The sequence below is a fragment of the Natrix helvetica genome, assembly GCF_964273705.1.
Source record: "Natrix helvetica genome assembly, chromosome: 4".
Taxonomy (NCBI): Eukaryota; Metazoa; Chordata; class Lepidosauria; order Squamata; family Natricidae; genus Natrix; species Natrix helvetica.
Genome location: NC_138550.1, coordinates 155,007,602 through 155,028,709, shown reverse-complemented (window position 1 = coordinate 155,028,709; position 21,108 = coordinate 155,007,602). Strand labels below are relative to the sequence as shown.

General features: G+C 45.7%; 1 protein-coding gene across 3 annotated transcripts in view; it reads right to left on the bottom strand.

Annotated features, from left to right (window-relative positions):
• Positions 1-21,108, bottom strand: part of COL14A1 (collagen type XIV alpha 1 chain) — a 158,658-nt gene that overhangs the window by 25,508 nt on the left and 112,042 nt on the right. For all 3 annotated transcript variants that reach the window (XM_081950573.1, XM_081950574.1, XM_081950572.1), the window contains 5 exons: positions 9,483-9,536; positions 6,805-6,876; positions 5,912-5,947; positions 5,467-5,533; positions 4,621-4,809 (listed from right to left, as the gene is read on the bottom strand). In XM_081950573.1, coding sequence (XP_081806699.1) covers positions 4,621-4,809; positions 5,467-5,533; positions 5,912-5,947; positions 6,805-6,876; positions 9,483-9,536 — 418 coding nt within the window. The remainder of the gene's footprint in view (positions 1-4,620; positions 4,810-5,466; positions 5,534-5,911; positions 5,948-6,804; positions 6,877-9,482; positions 9,537-21,108) is intronic.

Genomic DNA, 21,108 nt, shown 5'->3' with positions numbered 1-21,108 from the left:
GACGTGGGAAGCGTTCATGGAGCGCTTCGAGTGTTACCTCATAGCCAACGGTCGTCGCGACACTCCAGACGACGAGAAGTGCAGTTTCTTCTTGAGCTGTTGCGGCACTCCAATGTTTAGTGCCGCTCGCTCAATAGCCGCCCCACAGCCCGTTCATTCTCTGGACTGGGCGACACTAACCGAACGCCTGCAGCGCCACTACGCCCCCACTCCGTCCTGGGTGGCGAGGCACTACGCTTTCCGGCGCTGTGTACAGAAGCCGGAGGAGTCGGTGAGCCAATTCCTCCAGTCGCTTCGCACCGCGGCGATGAGGTGCGAGTTTGCCGACCTCGATCGCAATCTGACGGAACAGTTCGTCAGCGGCGTAAAAGACCTGCGCCTTCGCCGGCGGCTCTTGTCACAGGCGGACATCACGCTGACTGGGGCCATCGAGCAAGCAAGGGCGGCTGAACTCTCCGACGAGTCAATGGCGGAGATGTTCAATCTGCCGCCCCCGCCAGGCCGCACTTGCTTGGTAGACGAACTAGTTCCCTTGCCAAGCGACTATCCGGAGGAGGGAGCGGTGGCGCGCATTGGCCAGTCCGCCAGAAGACGCGCTCCTCAGCGAGCCCGGGAAGCTGTGCCCGCTTGCCTTGGCTGTGGAGGCAACCACGACCGCTCGGGTTGCCCCTTTAAAAACGCAGTTTGCCGCCGCTGCCTGAAGAAGGGACATTTGGCTCAGGTCTGCCGAGCGCAGTTCCCCTTGCCTCAGCGAGCAGAGGACGTCCCGACCACAGCCGCCGTTAAACAGCGACCTGGAGGCCGTGCTGGACGACAGCAGCAGCAGCAGCAGCAGCAGCCTTCGCGCGGAGGCTGCTACGCCGTGGACGCAGACTTCAACGCCAACCCCGCAGAGTTGGCCTTCCACACGGGTGCAGGTGCGGAGCGCATCAAGGCGTCGCTCCTCATAGAGGGCTCCCCCTGCACCATGGAGGTGGACTCGGGGTCGTCCCGATCCCTTTTGTCGTGGACAGAGTTCTCCCGCCTCTGTCCAGGCGTCTCAAAGACCCAGCTGGCCCCTCCAGACGCAACCCTACGGGACTACCAGGGGACTCTAATTCCTACCCTGGGTTGTCACCTGGTGCGGGTGGAATATGGGGACTATTCGGGATGCCTTCCTCTGCTAGTAGTGGAAAAGCCTTTGCCGGCCCTCCTGGGCCTTGACTGGTTCCCGGCACTTGGCCTATCAGTGCACGGGATTAGACAAGTAGTGGCCACGCCTCCCGACGTGGCCGACGTCCTTGCCAGATTTTCTGATGTGTTTGATGGGCAGCTGGGGGCGTATAAGGGCACGCCCATCTCCTTGAACCTAGACCCCCAGGTTGCCCCCATTAGGCTGAAGGCCCGTAGGGTGCCTTTCGCTTTAAGGGCAAAGGTTGATGCGGAGCTTGACAAGCTCGTCGCGCAGGGAGTCTTGGAGCCGGTGGATTACTCCAAGTGGGAGACCCCTTTGGTCATCCCAGTTAAGGCGGATGGGTCCCTTCGCCTCTGCGCCGACTTTAAATCCACCATCAACCTTGCCCTCCAAGCGAACCCCTATCCAGTTCCGGTGGTGCAGCACTTGCTCCACTCTTTGGGGCAGGGCTGCATCTTTGCGAAGCTGGATATGGCGCAGGCCTACCAGCAGCTCCCGGTGGATGACGAGGCGGTGGCTGCGCAGACCATCGTCACCCACCGTGGAGCTTTCCGTTGCCGCCGTTTGCAATTCGGCGTTTCCGTAGCCCCGGGGATCTTCCAGAGCCTCATGGAGCGGCTGCTCCATGGGCTCCCAGGCGTGGTTCCGTATTTCGATGACGTCCTGATCGCCGCTAGCAGCCGATCGGGCCTCATCGAAGTACTGGTGAAGGTCCTCGAGCGTTTCAGGGGCTCGGGTTTAAAGTTAAAGCGCAGCAAATGCTCATTTGCTGTGCCTCGGGTTGACTTCCTGGGATTCACAATTGACGCCCAAGGAATTCACCCCACCCCTTCAAAAGTAGCAGCCATTAGGAACGCCCCCACGCCTGCCTCCAAGACGGAGCTGCAGGCGTTCCTTGGCTTGCTCAACTTCTACGCGCCATTTCTGCCGCATAAGGCGTCACTAGCCGAGCCGCTGCATCGGTTGCTCGACCGATCGGCCGCCTGGCGCTGGGGCAGCCGCGAAGCGCATGCGTTCGCGGCTGTCAAAGACTTGCTGACGTCAGAGGCAGTCCTCGTTCAGTATTCGGACAAGCTGCCTTTGACTCTTGCTTGTGACGCCTCCCCCGTGGGTTTGGGGGCGGTCCTGAGCCATGTGCTGCCCAATGGCTCGGAGGCCCCCATAGCCTTTTATTCCCGGACACTGACTCCTGCGGAACGCAATTACAGCCAGATCGACAAGGAGGCTCTGGCTGCAGTGTCAGGGATTAAAAGGTTCCACGACTACCTCTATGGTCGGCACTTTACTTTGTTTACCGACCATAAGCCACTCCTTGGGCTTTTGGCAGGTAACAAGCCGACCCCTCCCATCCTGTCACCGCGCATGACCAGGTGGACAGAGTTCCTAGCTGCATACAGCTATACTCTGCTCTACCGGCCGGGCAAGCATTTGGGGCACGCTGATGCCCTTAGCCGCTGCCCCTTGCCCGTTGCTGACCCCCCGACAGTGCCTTGCCTGTCGGTTTTGGCCATAGCAGATTTGGCTCTGCCACTCTCTTCCGGAGAGGTGGCTTCAAAGTCTAGGGCTGACCCTGACCTCTCTCAGGTCATCCTTAGGGTCCAAAGGGGCTGGCCTGAGGGTCCGGTGCCAGAGCACCTTCGTCCCTTCAGGGCCAGGCAGTTGGAGCTGTCACTTCACAGTGGGTGCCTCCTGTGGGGTGACAGGGTGGTCATTCCACCCAGCCTGCGCCATCAGGTGCTATCTCGCCTTCATGAGGGCCACCCGGGCATAGTGCGCATGAAATGCCTGGCGCGCAGCTATGTCTGGTGGCCTCGCATTGATGACGAGATAGCCGCCTGGGTGGCCGGCTGCTCCCCCTGCCAACATTCCCGACCGGCGCCACCGGCTGCCTGTCCTAGGGAATGGGAAGTGCCTCGTGGTCCTTGGTCCCGTCTCCATGTAGATTTCGCGGGCCCCTTCAGAGGCCAGGTCTTCATGGTAGTGGTGGATGCATATTCGCGCTGGGTGGAGCTCATCCTCATGAGATCCACCACAGCTGAGGCCACGATCAGAGAACTGACTAGGCTTTTCGCCACCCATGGCGTGCCGGACGTCATTGTCTCTGATAACGGGCCTCAATTTGCATCCACCGCGTTCCAGCTGTTCCTGGTTTCTCAGGGTATCCGGCATGCCCCAGTCGCCCCATACCATCCGGCTAGCAATGGCCGGGCGGAAAGGGCGGTCCGCTCGGCCAAGGAGGCGTTGGGCAGGATGGATGGGGCTGACTGGCCTTCAAGGGTGGCTGCTTACCTCTTGGTACAGCATGCCACTCCTTGCCCCCTGACCGGGAAGTCTCCGGCTGAGCTGCTGATGGGCCGGCGCCTGCGGACCACCTTGGATAGGTTGCACCCACTCTATTCAAGTGAACAGCCTGGCAACCTGGGGCCCCCTTCCCGCGTGTTTGTCCTGGGCGATACTGTTTGGGCTCAGGCATTCTCAGGGGCGGTTAGGTGGGTGCCTGCCACCATCACCGCCATAACCGGCCCCTGTTCTTACAGGGTCCAGCTACATGATGGGACCGAATGGCGGCGGCACCTGGATCAACTGAGGCGCCGCCTGCCCAGCACCAGCGACAACACCCCTGCAAGGTCGACCATCAACGTCGCTGCGCCTGAGCCCTCCAACGTTCTGTTCCCTGGTGCCCTTCCACCAGAAAACGTCCGCCCGATCCAGCTGCCCAGAGTTTTTCCGTCCCCGGACGCCGCCTGCCGGCCGTCCATTGTTGAGGGGGTGTCGCCCGTTTGGCGTCCCCCTCCGGGGTTCCAAATGGCCTTCCCCGAGTCAGGCCAGGCCTACCAACGAGTGCCCAGCTCAAGCCCGCCTTCGGCCGCGCCCCCTCGGCCCTGCCTACCTGGTCCTGGGGTTTCTCCGTCTGGGGCGGGCCTCCAAGATGGCGACCGGAGCTCCACTCCCTTGCGGGAGGAGCTTCAACGGACACCACCTTCCTCTCCGACGCCTCCAGTCGCACTGAGGCGTTCTGGGCGGGTCCGGCGCCGCCCAGACTATTTACGTGACTACGTTTGTGCGTCTCATGCACATGCGCAGTCACTGGGGGGGAAGGAGTGTTGTGTCCGGGCAGATGACGTCAGGGAGTTTCCTCTGACAGCCGGCATCTGCACTAGCAACAGCCAGGTCGCGTCTGATTGGCCAAGACGCGACCTGGCTGAGAGCGGGGAAACCCTGGCTTGGGGATTGGCTGGTTCGTCTGACAGCTTCGTATAAATAGCTGTCAGACGAACCCTGCTTTGATTCTCTCCTGTATTTGACTGTGAACTGTTCTGTTAATAAAAGTTGGTTGAATTCTCCTCACGACTCGGCTCGCCTTTCGTTCGCATTTAACAAGTAAGCTGTCTTTGGAAGCCTTTGGACAAACTCCAGCTTTATGTATGTCTTAATAGCCCACTTACCTCTTTCTCCTGGTGTTCCAGGTTGGCCAGGATTGCCAGGGAAACCTGGGCTTCCTGAAGATCCTTGTTCTCCCTGTGGTCCAGGTAAACCTTGCCGTCCTGGTTCACCAGGGGGCCCTGGGACAGTCCGTGTAGAGATCGAGTTGCTCGGAATCTGATTTAAGATGGAGTTGTATCTATCCAGATGAGCTGCCAAGCAGACAAATGCAGAGAACATAAGCTTCGACTGAGGACTCTATCTTGATTGAGTTTTATGTTAATAAGAAGGATAAGGGGGCATTGGTTTGAGAGTTGGGTCTGGCCAGGGCTAGGCTGCTACGGGTTTGCCCAGATTCGGGAGAACTCATAGTTAATGTTATGGCTGGTTTGGAAAACCTCCAAATCCCACCCCTGGCTGTCCCTGCCCACCCCTTCGCTCCCACCCCGCCACTCCCAGGAGTCTCCATGCAGCCCATTTTGGATGCAAGGTAAGTGCAGGGCCCACACGGAGGCTCAGGTAGGGGGGGAAAACAGGCCTCCCAGAATTCCAGAAGGATGGAAACAGGTCTCTGGAGCCATGGGGGGGCAGTTTTCGCCCTCCCAGAGGCTCAAGGAAAGCCTCCGGAGCCTGGGGAAGGCAAAAATGTCCACCCCACTGTGATGCAGGAGGCCAACTAGGCCATGCCTGCCATGGCAACGCCACCCAAGAACCAGGCAGAGAATCTGTTGCTGAAATTTTTGAAGCCCACCCTTGGATCTGGCCCAATAAATTCCACAGAAATGTATTTTTTTAAATACACAAATACATCTAGCAGCTAAAACCTACAAATCATTAGAACAATGATAGTACAGCATTTTTGTACTCACTCTGGATAAGCTGTTCACAGACCTGACGAGCTACTGCCCGAACCATTGCATGGGTCTGAAGATCTCCCTGTACATTAAGGATATAGTGAGACAACAGCTCCTATAAGCTGCATAAAATACAGATGTTCCTCGCATACAATCCATCTTCACTAACTTGACCTCTTCCAAATGTGTTGAGAATACAATTCTTTGGACTTTCAATCCCTATGTGGTTTCCTAGGAAATCCCAACTCATCTGGAGGATGCTAAACTGTGAAAAGGTCGGGCTATCTTGGCAGCACAAACTATGGTGTCTGCTCACAAGGCCCATGGGACCTACTCCTACATAAACACACACAGGACTGTCGCCTACAGATCCTGAAAAAAGAACAAACCACCTCCCAAAGTAGTACTTTATTCTAAAAATAAAGAAGCTGTCCTCAAAATCTGTGATTAAGGCACTTACACGTTCGCCTTTCTCGCCTTTTACTCCAGGAAGTCCCTGGGATGGAAGGAAGCACACAATGTAATGTAAATAAGCACAAAATGTAATGTAAATAAGTTCCACAGTCCTTTGTAATTCACTGGCTTTTATAAATGCGGCGACATGTAAGTTGTGGGTTTTCAACCCCACTGCAACAATAGTTATTTAAGAAAGATGGTTTTCCCAGTTGCAATGGATGGCTGTGAAGGTTGGACCATAAGAAAGGCTGAGCGCCAAAGAATTGAGGCCTTTGAACTCTGGTGCTGGAGAAGACTCCTGCGAGTCCCTTGGACTGCAAGGTGATCAAACCAGTCAGTCCTAGAGGAGATCAACCCTGACTGCTCTTTAGAAGGCCAGATCCTGAAGATGAAACTCAAATACTTTGGCCAGCTAATGAGAAGGAAGGTCTCACTGGAGAAGAGCCTAATGCTGGGACAACAGGAGCTCACTCTGTTACACGGAGCTAAGGATTCAAACTGCCGAACTGCCGACCTTTCTGATCGACAAGCTCAACATCTTAGCCGCTGGGCCACAGCATTCCTATATTCTCTGGGTTAGGTGATCAAAATTTGGGCACTTGACAACTGGCATGTATTTATGACAGTTCTAGCACTCTGGGGTCACATAATCATCATTTGTGATCTTCCCAGAGGGCTTCTGACAACAAAGTCAAGGAGGGAAACTGGCAACCATGGCAAAATGGGTCATAAAATCAGCCACAAATCACTTAACAACCACATTGCTTGCTGATGTAAGTTTCAGTCCCAATTATGGTCATAAGCAAGGTCTATCTATACAAACACACACACACACACACACACACACACACACACACACACAGACACACACACACTGTATGATGGACTTTTACTTACCGGTGGTCCAGCATCTCCTTGAGGGCCAATACTACCCATTATTCCTGGGACACCTGGAGCACCAGGTATTCCCTGCGTAGAGAAAACAATAAAGTAATAGAAGTTCAGACATCCACATTCCCTGTTTATATATAATTGTGCTTTGAAACTTTGCTGACATTCTCCAACACCTTGGCCCAAGAATCAGAAAGACAGCAGATGACTCGTGATGAGGTTAACTAGGCACTTCCTCCACTGGTAAATCAAATGCAAATCATTCCTGCAGAAGCACAGATGTAGTCTCATCTACCAACCAAGTTATTGCTCAGCACATTTTCCCACAAAAGCAGCAATAAAATGGCTGGTCCACAGACTTACTTAACAAATTAACCCAGTTGGAAGGGACCTTGTAGGTCATCTAGTCCAACCTCCGGCCCAAGCAGGAGACCCTAAACAATTTCTGACAAATGGCAGTCCACTCTCTTCTTGAAAGCCTCCAATGATGAAGGTCCCACAACTGCCGAAGGCAAGCTGTTCCAATGGTTGATTCTTCTCACTGTCAGAAAATTTCTCCTTATTTCCAGGTTGATTCTCTCCTTGGTCAGTTTCCATCCATTATTCTTTGTCTGGCCTTCGGGTGCCTTGGAAAATAAGTTGACCCCCTCCTCTCTGTGGCAGCCCCTCAAATATTGGAACTATCATGTCTCCCCTGGTCCTTCTCTTCATTAGACCAGCCATGCCCAGTTCCTAAACATTCTTCATACGTTTTAGTCTCCAGTCCCCTAATCATCCTGGTTGCTCTTCTCTGCACTTTTTCTAGAGACTCAACATCTTTTTTATAGTGTGGTGACCAATACTGGATACACTAGTTGTCCCAGTATGGAAGACTTTCCATTATTCATCCATAATGAAACATCCTTGCAGATAGCTGGTCATTTGCATACTTCCATAGGGTCTTTGAAGCACTTGGAGGTTTATCTGTGTCCTCAGAGTCACTTGAGTGGGGCTCCTGGTTCCTGTAGTCTGTAATTTTTCCTCTGGGAATCCATTCCTATTTCCACACCATTCCCATTCAATGACCCACTAAAAGGATGCAGATCAGAGGTTGCATTCAGCCGGTTTGGATCGGTTTGGGCGAACCATTAGCTCCGACGATCAGCTGGCCCTGCCCACCTGCCCCTGCTCTATACTGGCCTTTATTTCCTGCTTTCTAGCTCATCTCAATCACGCGGAGCAGCTAATCGCCCCCCCCCCCCCAGCTGTTTACTTACCATTGCTGGCTTGGAAGGTAAGAAGCTGAGCTTCTAAATGCTCCATTTTTAGTGCTGCACATGCTCACCAAACCGGCTATTAAACCGGCAGCATCCCACCACTGATGCAGATGATCAGTTGTCTGCAAAGAATATAAGTCTTTCCATTCCCTACTGTTGTAGCCCAGCAGGTTCCGGTTCAGCTGATGCTAGACTCCGATAGCGAGGCGTCATTTGAGTCTGCCCTGGATGATGTGGAAGACCCTGTGCAGGTTGCAGATTCAGAGCAGGGACCAGAGAAGCTGGTTGGCCACCAGGAGGCGCCTGAGGCATGGAGCAGTGGGGAAGATCAAAGGCAGTCAGTCCCTGATGCAAGAGTAAGACAGGCTGAGAAATGAAAGCAGCAGCTTCGTAGGCAGGCTCACAGACGATAATTAGCACAGGTGGTTGTAGATTGGCCCCTCCCGAGAGAGCTTATAGGTGAGGCGTTGGGAGGGGACATTTGCAGGAAACAACCGTTCGAAATTAGCAGTGAAGAAAGTCGATGTCTTAGAGCCGTGTCTGAATATCTAGTTTGTTTTTCTTGTATTCTGAGTTATCTGGGCCTTCGGCCAAAAGGTTTGTTATCTGCAATTAAACAGTGGCAACCAGCCAAGCCTGTGTTTTGGCTTGTTCCCAGGCGTAGGGAGGGGCGTCAGAACACCCTACTATCCTATCAGAGCCGAAGAAGCTTCTTGGATGAGAAGCGAAACGTCTTCAAAAGAAAAAAAAAAGAAAGTCCAGTTGCCTCCTGAAAAAGCACCTTTGGAACAACCATGACCTGGATGACTGAGAATCTCTACAGACTATTTGCTACTCTAGGTTTTTGGCCTTGAGGTTTCTTTCCCAAGTTGGATCGATGGTCTTGAAATGGAAGTTCCATGGGGGAAAAAAACAGAAATGAAACCCAAAGTCATGGCCTCCCTGATCATTAGGCGAATACTCCAAAACTGGGACTAAACCTTGGAATAACTCCCTAATCTTTGGAACTGACTCGTGGTTTTTAGCTGTTGCATGTTATGATTGAAATCAATTCAGAGATTTGTGACCTTTTAAAGACCTAAAGATTCCAAAGCATCCATCATTTCTGTTTTGTAAAACAGACCTCAAGTCTCATTTGAGATCCAGAAGCATTTGGGGAAATAAAAACGATGCCAAAGGCATACACTTTATTTCACAGATAAAATTCTATATTTTTAATCAGCTATTTTTAAAAGTGTCATTATTTAAGAGGCACATTGGTTGTGGGTACATGAGCATTCTCAATCATTGTGTTGTGAAATCCAGAGTTAATGAATTAACTGTTATTTAGCAATGAAAGCAAGTTAACAAATATCCCTTACTCCCCTTTTGTGATTCAAAGTTTTAAACCATTTTTTTTTAAAAAGAATGGAATAGGATTGTGTTTACCATTGGTCCCGAAGAACCTGGAGGTCCAGTTGGTCCATCTTTGCCTACCAGGCCCTAAAAGACATAAAAATACTTGGATTAGTACTTTGCGCATTATAACGGTTTAAAAGAATTAACCATATCATATATATAAAGGTTGTATTAATTCTCATATACATATAGTACAGGGGTGTCAAACTTGACTTCATTGAGGGACACATCAGGGTTGTGTTTGACTTTAAGGGGCCAGGGTGGGCGTGACCAGGGTGGGCATGGCCAGCTCAATGTCACTCGTGTCGCGGTGCTTGTGGTGGCCCGAGCGCTCTGCCAGCGAAAATGGGCTCCTGAGTTCTGTCTTCAGCTGACACGGCCTTCTGCAACCTTCTGCCAGTGAAAACGGAGTTCGGGAGGTCAGCCCTCCCGAGATCCATTTTTGCTGGCAGAGGCACCGTGGACCGGTCCTTTGCTGATTCCAGGGAGCCCCCACGGGCCAAATCTAAGCAGCCGTGGGCTGGATTTGGCCTGTGAGCCTTGTGCTTGACACCCCTGATATAGTACTATACAAAGCTAAATAATTAAACTTATTGTCATCTGTTTCCTTTTGCTTAAAATCAACAAAAAATAAGTAACGGTGGTGAATTCCAATAAATGATTTGGACTAATAAAATGGATGATTGTTGTAGAATTTTTGTAAACCTTTTGAGCTTAGTTCCTATGGCTAAAGTGTATTACTCATATTTATATGGCTTTTTGTAGAAGAAGGAGTGCCAAAAGCTGGGGCGGAGCTTAATTGGAACTTGTGTGGTCTGGATCTTTTGCACCTGACACTTTCTAGGCAAGATTTCTGTAGTATTTGCAAGAAAATCCACATCTATGTTTTAAACCAAATGTTCTACTTTTTGAGTTACTCATAGATGTTCTTGACTGAATAAAGCTAGTGTGGAATTGTTGCAGTGAAGTCGTTCTTGGATTGCTTCTGCTACACCCAACAAACACACACACACTCCATTTCCACCTTCGCATAGACTACGTAGCCCTGCTTCTCAGGGTTTGCTGTGTGAGCATGTGTGCAAAAAAAAAAAAGGAGATAAATTGGAAAGCGGTTTAGGGAATGAATCCATATTGCCACATGCTGATAAATAACAGATGTGGAATTTTCTTTGTTAATTCTTCCATGTTCAAAACGTAATGCCAGAAAAGTTACAGTAGGGCAGTTTGTAATAGTATTAGTGACATGACAGGGAAGACAATGGTGAAGACAACTTTTAGCAACACCTTTGCTAAAAGTGTTCAAGTGGAGGCCATATACTGATTAATTTGGATTCCGATTCTGTATAAGAGGATGGACTTCATGCCTAAGTGGCCCAGTTCATCTCTAATTTACACAGCATGCAATAGAATAGAATAGAATAGAATAGAATAGAATAGAATATTTATTTATTTATTTATTTATTTATTTATTTATTTATTTATTTATTTATTTGTTTGTTTGTTTGTTTGTTTGTTTAGATTTATCAGTCACCCCCTCTCCACAAAGGGACTCAGGGCGACGTGAGTAGAATAGAATAGAATAGAATAGAATAGAATAAGGAATGGGAGTAGACCAGAGCAGAATAGGGAATGGGAATGGGAATGAGAGTAGAGTAGCATAATGTAGCATAGCGTCGCATAGCGTAGCGTAGCGTAGTGTAGCATAGCATAGCATAGCATAGTATAGAACAGAACAGAGCAGAGCAGAGCAGAGCAGAACAGAATAGAGAATGGGAATGGAATGGGAATAGAGTAGAGTAGAGTAGAGTAGAGTAGAGTAGAGTAGAGTAGAGTAGAATAGGGAACGGAAGTAGAGCAGAGCAGAACAAAATAGGGAATGGGAATAGAGTAGAGTAGAGTAGAGTAGGAAACGGAAGTAAAGCAGAGCAGAACAAAATAGGGAATGGGAATGGAATGGGAGTAGAGTAGAGTAGAGTAGAGTAGAGTAGAGTAGAGTAGAGTAGGGAACGGAAGTAGAGCAGAGCAGAACAGAATAGGGAATGGGAATGGGAATGGAATGGGAATAGATTAGATTAGGTTAGGTTAGGTTAGGTTAGAGTAGAGTAGAGTAGAGTAGAGTAGAGTAGAGTAGAGTAGAGTAGAGAACGGAAGTAGAGCAGAGCAGAACAAAATAGGGAATGGGAATGGAATGGGAATAGAGTAGAGTAGAGTAGAGTAGAGTAGAGTAGAGTAGAGTAGAGTAGAGTAGAGTAGAGTAGAGTAGAGTAGAGTAGGGAACGGAAGTAGAGCAGAGCAGAACAGAATAGGGAATGGGAATGGGAATGGAATGGGAATAGATTAGGTTAGGTTAGGTTAGGTTAGGTTAGAGTAGAGTAGAGTAGAGTAGAGTAGAGTAGAGTAGAGTAGAGTAGAGTAGAGTAGAGAACGGAAGTAGAGCAGAGCAGAACAAAATAGGGAATGGGAATGGAATGGGAACAGAGTAGAGTAGAGTAGAGTAGAGTAGAATAGAATAGAGTAGGGAATGGAAGTAGAGCAGAGCAGAACAAAATAGGGAATGGGAATGGAATGGGAGTAGAGTAGAGTAGAGTAGAGTAGAGTAGAATAGAATAGAGTAGGGAATGGAAGTAGAGCAGAGCAGAACAAAATAGGGAATGGGAATGGAATGGGAATAGAGTAGAGTAGAGTAGAGTAGAGTAGAGTAGAGTAGAGTAGAGTAGAGTAGAGTAGAGTAGGGAACGGAAGTAGAGCAGAGCAGAACAGAATAGGGAATGGGAATGGAATGGGAATAGAGTAGAGTAGAGTAGAGTAGAGTAGAGTAGAATAGAATAGAGTAGGGAATGGAAGTAGAGCAGAGCAGAACAAAATAGGGAATGGGAATGGAATGGGAGTAGAGTAGAGTAGAGTAGAGTAGAGTAGAGTAGGGAATGGAAGTAGAGCAGAGCAGAACAGAATAGGGAATGGGAATGGAATGGGAGTAGATTAGATTAGATTGGATTGGAGTAGAGTAGAGTAGAGTAGAGTAGAGTAGAGTAGAGTAGGGAACGGAAGTAGAGCAGAGCAGAACAGAATAGGGAATGGGAATGGAATGGGAGTAGATTAGATTAGATTAGATTGGATTGGATTGGATTGGAGTAGAGTAGAGTAGAGTAGAGTAGAGTAGAGTAGAGTAGAGTAGAGTAGAGTAGAGTAGAGAATGGAAGTAGAGCAGAGCAGAACAGAATAGGGAATGGGAATGGAATGGGAGTAGATTAGATTAGATTAGATTAGATTGGATTGGATTGGATTGGAGTGGAGTGGAGTAGAGTAGAGTAGAGTAGAGTAGAGTAGAGTAGAGTAGAGTAGAGTAGAGTAGAGTAGAGTAGAGTAGAGTAGAGTAGAGTAGAGTAGAGAATAGGGAATGGAAGTAGAGCAGAGCAAAACAGAATTGGGAATGGGAATGGGAATGGGAGTAGAGTAGAGTAGAGTAGAGTAGAGTAGAGTAGAGTAGAACAGAACAGAATATCAGAGTTGGAAGGGATCTTGGAGGTCTTCTAATCCAACCCCCTGCTCAAATTGACTGGAGAACTGCTACTTTTAAGACTATGAAGTTGCTTGTTCCATATACTACACATTGTGATGTTGTGTCTCAGATGGCATTTCTTTCACACCAAAGCACGCATGTGCATGCACATGCGCACGGGTGCGCCGCGCACATATGCACACACACCAAATTTAAAATATGTCTCTGGAGATTCTCAATCATTCAATCATGGCTGTCCCAAATATAATTTTTCAAAAGGCAATTGGACTTATGGTTTTTTTTTTCTCTCCTTGAAAATGTTTTGCTTCTCGTCCAAGAAGCTTCTTCAGTTCTGCAGCTTTGAAAGCTGCTTGAATGAGAAGCTAAAGTTTTCAAGGACCCCCCCCCCAACCCCCCCCCAAGAAAGTCCAGTTGCCTTTCGAAAAGGCACCTTGGAACAAATTTAAACTGCATATGTTGCCTGTAATGGCGGGGAGCAAGTGGGATCAATCAATTAAAATGGTGGGCATGGCCAGGCAATTGAAAACCTGCCCATTTTTTTTATCAGGTGCCACAATAACACAGATTTAAAAGGGGCAGCATGCCCTTCATTACAGAACTGCAAGTAGGATCAGCTTTAGGACTAAAAGGGATTTTAGCAATGTGAGAGTGCTGTTACCACTCCTGATGGCAAATACCAGGAGTGGGATTCAGCCAGTTCGGAATGGTTCAGGCGAACCGGTAGTTCCGGTGATCAGTTGGCCCCGCCCACCATCCCTGCACTAGTCTGTCCTATATTTCCTTTGTTTAAAGCCCAGCTGATAGGCGCGGCAGAGTAGATTGCTGCGCCTCAGCTGTTTTACTCATCAGGGCTGCAGTAGAAGGTAAGTTTTAGAGTTGTTTTCAAACACACTGTGCCCCTGCGGAGCACGCAAAGCACGCACTCAGTGAACCGGTTGTTACACCGATTGAATCCCACCACTGGCAAATACAGTACATTATGCGCATACTATTACAAGTAGGAGAATGTTATTTGATAGGATGGCCAACCAAGCTACCTTAATTCTTCAAGTGCCTCTGAAGGTAAGGGGCTTAAGGATTCTAAGTTTTACAGTGTAGATTTAGATTTATAAATTTGGAAGGAAGTCATGAGATGAAACATATGAGCTGATACTTTATGATGCATACCCATTGTAATGTCTTATTTATTATAAAAAGACTGAGCTGAGAATAAATTTATGGCAAAGAATTATTTCTCTTCCTCACCCCTACAATTCCTGAGACAGAGAGATAGTTTGCTTAGAATCATAGCTGGCAGGCCAGTTTTTTTTCTTTAAAATAAACAAACTCATAAAATAGTTCCCTGTCATCTGAACAAACTTAACATCTGTGTACCATGCTTAGGAAAAGAATCGTTTGGGATGAGGAGGGTTTTAACCCTGTTATTAGATGTGCTTGCAAGAAATGGGAAAGCAGATCAGTTTGATGGGCAAGGGAGAGGGAGAGGGAGAGGGAGAGGGGAAGGAAGGAAGGAAGGAAGGAAGGAAGGAAAAGGAAAGGAAAGAAGGGGAGAAGGAGAAGAGAGGCGAGGAAAGGAAGTGAAGGGAGGAGAGAAAGAGAAAGAGAAAGAGAAGGAGAGGAGAGGAAATGAAAGGAAGTGAAGGGAGAGGAGAAGGAGAGGAAAGGAAAGGAAGAAGGAAGGAAGAGAAAGAAAGAAAGAGAAAGAAAGAAAGAAAGAAAGAAAGAAAGAAGAAAGAAAGAAGAAAGAAAGAAAAAGAAAAAGAAAAAGAAAGAAAGATTACAATTCGAACATGGAAAGTTAGTATAACACAACCCTATTTTTTATTGTTTATCATTCTTGGCTTTACACACAATGACTCAATGACAGACTAAAGCCAAGGAGATGGAAAATAGCAGGCTGTTAATTGTCACAGACAGTAGACAAATAAACAATCCCAGTTATGAATAGCTTCATTCCCCCACTCCTCCTGTACATGAAAAGACGTGATAGGCACAAAGATGCTTGAGAAATGTCATGCGAGGCAGGAGAAAGGCATATTTGCTTCGTTGTTTTGAAGAAAGGAACTTTCTGCTTGGGAAACCTTTTTTCAATCGGTTTCACATTGCCCTGTGCTTCTACAGTGTAGATATTCCCATTGCTACCTTTATTATTCAGATAATGCTATCATTATTGCAAACTGACATATTATCTACCCAGGTATGGGAGGCTGTGGCCCTCCAGATGTTGCTGTAACTACAACCCTACCATTCCTCCCCATAGCTAGGAACATCTGGAAAGCTACAAGTTCTCCACTCCTATGTTTTATCCCTCACCCAAGGGATAAGTCCAGGATATGGAACCTAAAAAGATGTTTATTTTTAAGTTTAAGTTAAAATATTTTAAAGTTCTAACAAGTTAAAAACATTTCCTTTATCTATCCTTTATCGTGAAGCAGACTTGTAAGGCAATGGGATGCGCGAAGAAGATGGCGGCGGCGTCAGCCGTTTTTTCACCAACCGGAGGACTTTTCAGCAGCCTGCGGCTAGCTGCCGGCCTCTTTGAGAGTCGGTATGCAAAGAGGCAGTGCAAGCGAGTGGCGACCGATGGGTGGGGTAAGCAACTGGTGACAGGAGCACTGGTTTGGGGGCATGGCTAGCCGACCATCACTACCGGTTCACTGAACTGGGCAAAATTTCTGCCGCCGGTTGGGGCAAACCGGTGCAAACTGGCTGAATACCACCTCTGGTTTACAGCCCTCTCTAATCCATTTACAGAGTCAGCAACTTGCCCCCAACAATCTGGGTCTTCATTTTACCAACTTCGGAAGGATGGAAGGCTGAGTCAACCTTGAGCCTGGTGAAAATTGAGCTTCTGGCAGTGGTTAGAATACTGTATTCTAACCACTGCACCACCACAGTTCAATAATAATACAATTGAGATCTTAATCTTAAGTAATGCATTTCAGCCAAAACTATTGACACATAACTGTGTACTTCAATATGACATGCAATGGTCCCTTTTTTTTTTGTTATGCTCAATTTTGGATGATAAATTACAAAATTTTATGCTTGCAATCTTGACATCCAAAATGCTTACAGAATTGATAGAATGGTTACCTTTTTTCTTATTTTAAGTACTTTCAGCTTTATGAATAATAGAATAGCTGTAATTTATAATTATATTAGCTGGATACCTGTGCTTCGCTACGAAACTATGTGATGGGGCTTGATAAATGGACACTTAAAGCTTGAAAATTAATGAGTAGTTACGATCGGGCTTGATACATTGACACGTAAAGCTTGAAAATTAATGCAGAATGTATAACTCCTCAGCATCAGAGTGTGTTAATATAAGGCAACTGGCAGTTGGAACAGAGTTCTTTTCAGGTGGGAAGGGGGAGTAGAATGTCTAAACTCCCAGCCCGCAGGCCAAATGAGTCACATGCTCCTCGAGTCCCTCCGGGGAGAGGGGGCGGTCTAGAAATCTAATAAATTATTATTATTATTATTACATGCTTACCACTCCCATGTAAGGCAACTGGCAGTTGGGACAGACTTCCTTTCAGGTGGGGAAGGGGAGTAGAATGTCTATAACTCCTTAGCATCAGAGTGTGCTAATAATAATATAAGAAATACTGATGATCTGATGGTCATTTTGAAAAATCCTTTCTTAGCGAGCACCTAGAAGCCAAGAGGAACATACGTGCCGAATTTCAAGTTTGTAGGTTTTACGATTCTGGAGATTTTATGATGTGTGAGCAGTATTTGGCTTTTATATACACAGATTACATTGCTTAAAACAATTGGTCCCAATTGGGTAATAATTTAAACAATACAGTTAAAAGATGAACAGTGATATTATTATGTTACTATGTTGTTATGCGCCTGAGATTGGCATGTGAAAGCTTTCAGTTTGTTATATTGCAGGATTTTTCGGAGCAATTCCGAATACACCGAGTGTTGAATATATTTGGAATAAAACGTAACTTTCACATGTTCACAGACAATCTTGCATTTAAGTCTAGCCAAACTTACAGGAAAAACTTACAGGATCGAGCGGGAATTTATCGTTTAAGAAATTTAAAACAATTAGTCCCTTTTAATAAGTTAAACAATACAGTTAAAAGACCAACAGTGGTACCCCTGTTCGTCTTTTAACTGTATCGTTTATATGGCATTGCATTATAATTTATAATTATATTATATAAAAATTACTGTATTGACATCTGCATTGAACTAATACAATGCATCAAGATTCGCAACATTTCAAGAGGGGAAAAAAGAATGGGGCATGATTTTAAAAAGTCTGCAGAAATGAATTTCCTGGTATTTTGAACATTCTCCTACCAGTCTTTTTCATCTATCACCCATTTCTTCATAGCAAACACTCCATCCACCATTTTCTCAGAGCAAAAACAATTAAACTCTGCCAGTCACTATATCTACAACCAGACTCTCAATAACAGCTGTTGAGAGATGGTCACAAGGTAGACATATAAACCAGAAGTTTCTAGACTAGTGATGGCGAATCTTTTTTGACTCGTGTGCAAAAAGCGGGGGAGGGGCGAGGGGGGTCATACGCGGGTGTGCCACACCCATAATGCTATGTGCACGACCCCAGCACACATACACGCACAACCAGCACTCCTCCCCCATTTTTGGCTTGCTTTTTTCGCCCTCTAGAGGCTTTATAGGAGCCTGGGAAGCCTCCGGAAGGCCCCTGAATACTCCGGATGGCTAAAACCGGCCCTACGAGCAACCCGGAAGTGACTTCAGGTTTGCTCGTAGGGTGATTTTTTGCCCTCCAGAGCCTTCAGGGAAGCCCCCCGAAGGCTCTGGAGGGCTAAAACCGGCCCTACGAGCAAACCGGAAGTATGTTCCCCAACTTTTGGTTTGCCCGTAGGACCGGTTTTTCGCTCTCCAGAGGCTTCAGCCTCCGGAGGAAAAAAAATGACCTCAAAAGAAGGCCGAAGTCAGCTGGCCAGCGCACGCATGTGCACTGGCCAGCTGACAGGGCAATGCCTGACAAATGCATTTGCCCTGACAAATGCCTCCATGTGCCACCTGTGGCATGCGTGCCATAAGTTCGTCATCACGGTTCTAGACCTTCAGACAACCCTCAGTGACCCATCTTCAGTCCTTAGCTTCTGATTCATCTATAGGTTGTCCTCAACTTACAACAGTCCATTTAGTAACCTTTTAAAGTTACAACGGCACTGAAACAAGTGACTTATGACCGTTTTCACATTTAGGACCGTTGCAGCATCCCCATGATCACATGATCAAAATTCAGATGCTTGGCAACGGGTTCATATTTATGGGCGTTGCTGTGCCTCAAGGTCATGTGATCCTCTTCTGCCCCCTCTGACAAGCAAAGTCAATGGGGAAGCCGATTCACTTAAGAACCAAGTTACTAACTCATCAACTGCAGTGATTCACTTAACAGCCGAGGTACGGAAGGTTGTAGAAGGGCAAAACTCACTTAACAAATGTTTCACTTTTGTTCACAGCAGAAATTTTGGGCTTAATTGTGGTCGTATATCGGGGACTGCCTTCAGAAATTCCTCCTCAAGAATATATGAAGAAAAATAAAGATGTAAATTATAAAAAATAAATCCTAAGAGTAAAACACAAAGCTCATTGAGAAAATGTGTGGTGCACCACATGTATCTGCACACTGACTGACAGTTCTAAAATTGTATTCCCAGACATCTGGATAACATAAAGTTGAAGAAGACTGTTATATATTTAGACCAAAGCGAATCTTCCTTTGGAGTAAATATTTATAGAGGCAATTCTATTCATGTCTATACAGATAAAAGCTCCATTCAGTTTGATAATAGCTAAGAATGGACGAGGCCTCAACAACAATATCATGAACTGAGGAGGAGCCAATGTCATGATGAGACGACATGCGATCTCAATGCTCTGAGACCACCGTCGATACTTTTGACGCTGGGTGGTCCAAACGACCTAAACCGTCCCACAAAGACATTGAACAGGAAGAATACGTCTTGCTGATCTCAGGGACATTGCAAAGTCCCTGATCGATCCAAGAGAAGTTCTTCAAGCTGGCGACAAAAAATCCAGCCATTAGGCTGATGAAGTTGGGGCGGCTCCAAAACGGGAGGATACGGAAAGAGAAAGTGTTTCCAGCTGGTGAGGAATTTTTACCGTTTTAAAAGAGACTGCCTATAAAAAAACTTAAAATTAATTTAAATTGAGAACAGAAGAAATAAGCAGCAGAATTAAATTTGGAATAGTTTTGGACAGTGGGTTATCTTACTTTTTAAATGCTATCTTCATGGATGGAATCCGTGCAAGCCTTTTAAAACGAATGGATTAAGTTTTCTTCTTCTATTTTTTTTTTCTTTTATTATTCTTTGTAACCTATGGAATAAAATTCTCCTCTTTCATTACTGTGGGTATTCTTCTAACTCATTCAAGAATCGAACTTTTTTAAAAACTTGAAATACAAAAAAGGTACAAAAAGAAACAAAGAAAATTGCAACAATAACACTGCTACTCGGAGACTGGAGGTTTGTTTGGAAACGAAACACTTACTTTTCTCACTGATTATCCTGTCTTAGCACTCCAAGGTCTCACTGCTTGTTTATAGAGAGTGATAAGAAGAAAAGCATACAGATGTCCCTTTGAAGTATATCTTTAACCAGAGAAAGGTGAAAATAAAACGTTATTGTGAATCTATGCTTAATCTTGTTAAAATCTTCCAAGCTAGAGCAGCAGTGTTTGTTAGCTGGAGATAATGGCACAATTTCAACAACAGAAAGAAATTTTAGGTCTGCAAAAGATATTCTCAGAAATACAGAAATTATCAAACACATATGAGAGGATAGAGAAGACGTTGGAAGACTTAGAGCATCTAACAGCAAAATATGATGAAGAAGTTGGAGATGTTTATCAAGTGGAAAAAGTGGTGGTTAAAATCCTAAAAATAGAAGAGGAAAATGAATATAAAGAAATTAAAATTGCTGATATTTATAGTGATTGGTTTGTCTCTGAAAATGGAAAGAGTGGAATACTGAAAGAGGAATTAAATGGAGGGGAAATCTACCCAGATGGCAAGATACAAAAGAAGAAAAAACAAAAGAATTTATGGATTTAAAGAGAGAAATTTTATTAGCAATATCATTGATAACACTACCGACAATCAAAGATAAGCTGATTAAGGAAAGAGAAGAAGGGCATCAAATTACATGAGAGATTTTATAAGCAAGGAGTTGCTAAGAGGAGTCCATACAAAGTTGATTGAGGAGATGATTAGAGGACTGACACCACAAATGGCAGAAGAGATGAGACTGTTTTGTTACTGGAAAAAAGATACAGGTTGATAGATGGAAGAGTATAATTTAAAACTAGTTAAACTTAGTGAAATTTAGTGACAATAGATATAGTTAAATAAATAATTGATAATGATAATAATGTATACAATGTGTAGTGTTATGATAAGTAATAATTGGATATGAAGATTGAATGGTACCCACGAAAGGAAGATTAGAAATCTTTTTGGATTATATATAAAGGTTAATAAAAAAGAACTAAGTTAGATACAGTTAAGTCTTGATTATTGGGGGGGGAAATGTTATGATGCAGGATATAGTTAAATAAAGGAGGGATAACGATAACAACGTATATACAGGTATGGATACAACATAAGGAAACTGGATGTAAATTGTAAACAGTGCTTTGGAAAGGATTAGAAAACTTTGTTATTAAATATTATGGATGTTTAACTAGAATAGGACATAAGAATTCAGTGTTATTGGAGGATTTTAGAAATAGTAAATGAAATGCCACTATGTGGTTATGTATTAAATCTTGGTATATTTTATGATGAAGGACGTTTAAACAATTATAGTCAAATGAAAATGGAGGTATGATGATGGTAACATGTATAAATATCTGAGTTAAAATACTTGAGTTAATATGAATTATGTTTGTTGACTGTGGAAGAGATGCACGAAAGTCTTTTTGTAACCAACTGATACACTTTCTACAGTATGTAAAGAAGGATGTGTTGTGTTTGTTTTGAAAATTAAAAATAAAAAAAAATATTTTTTAAAAATATCATGAACTGACACAAACAAGCCATTGATGGAGTGGAGTAATTTGCTCCAGGCAGCACCAGATGGTGTG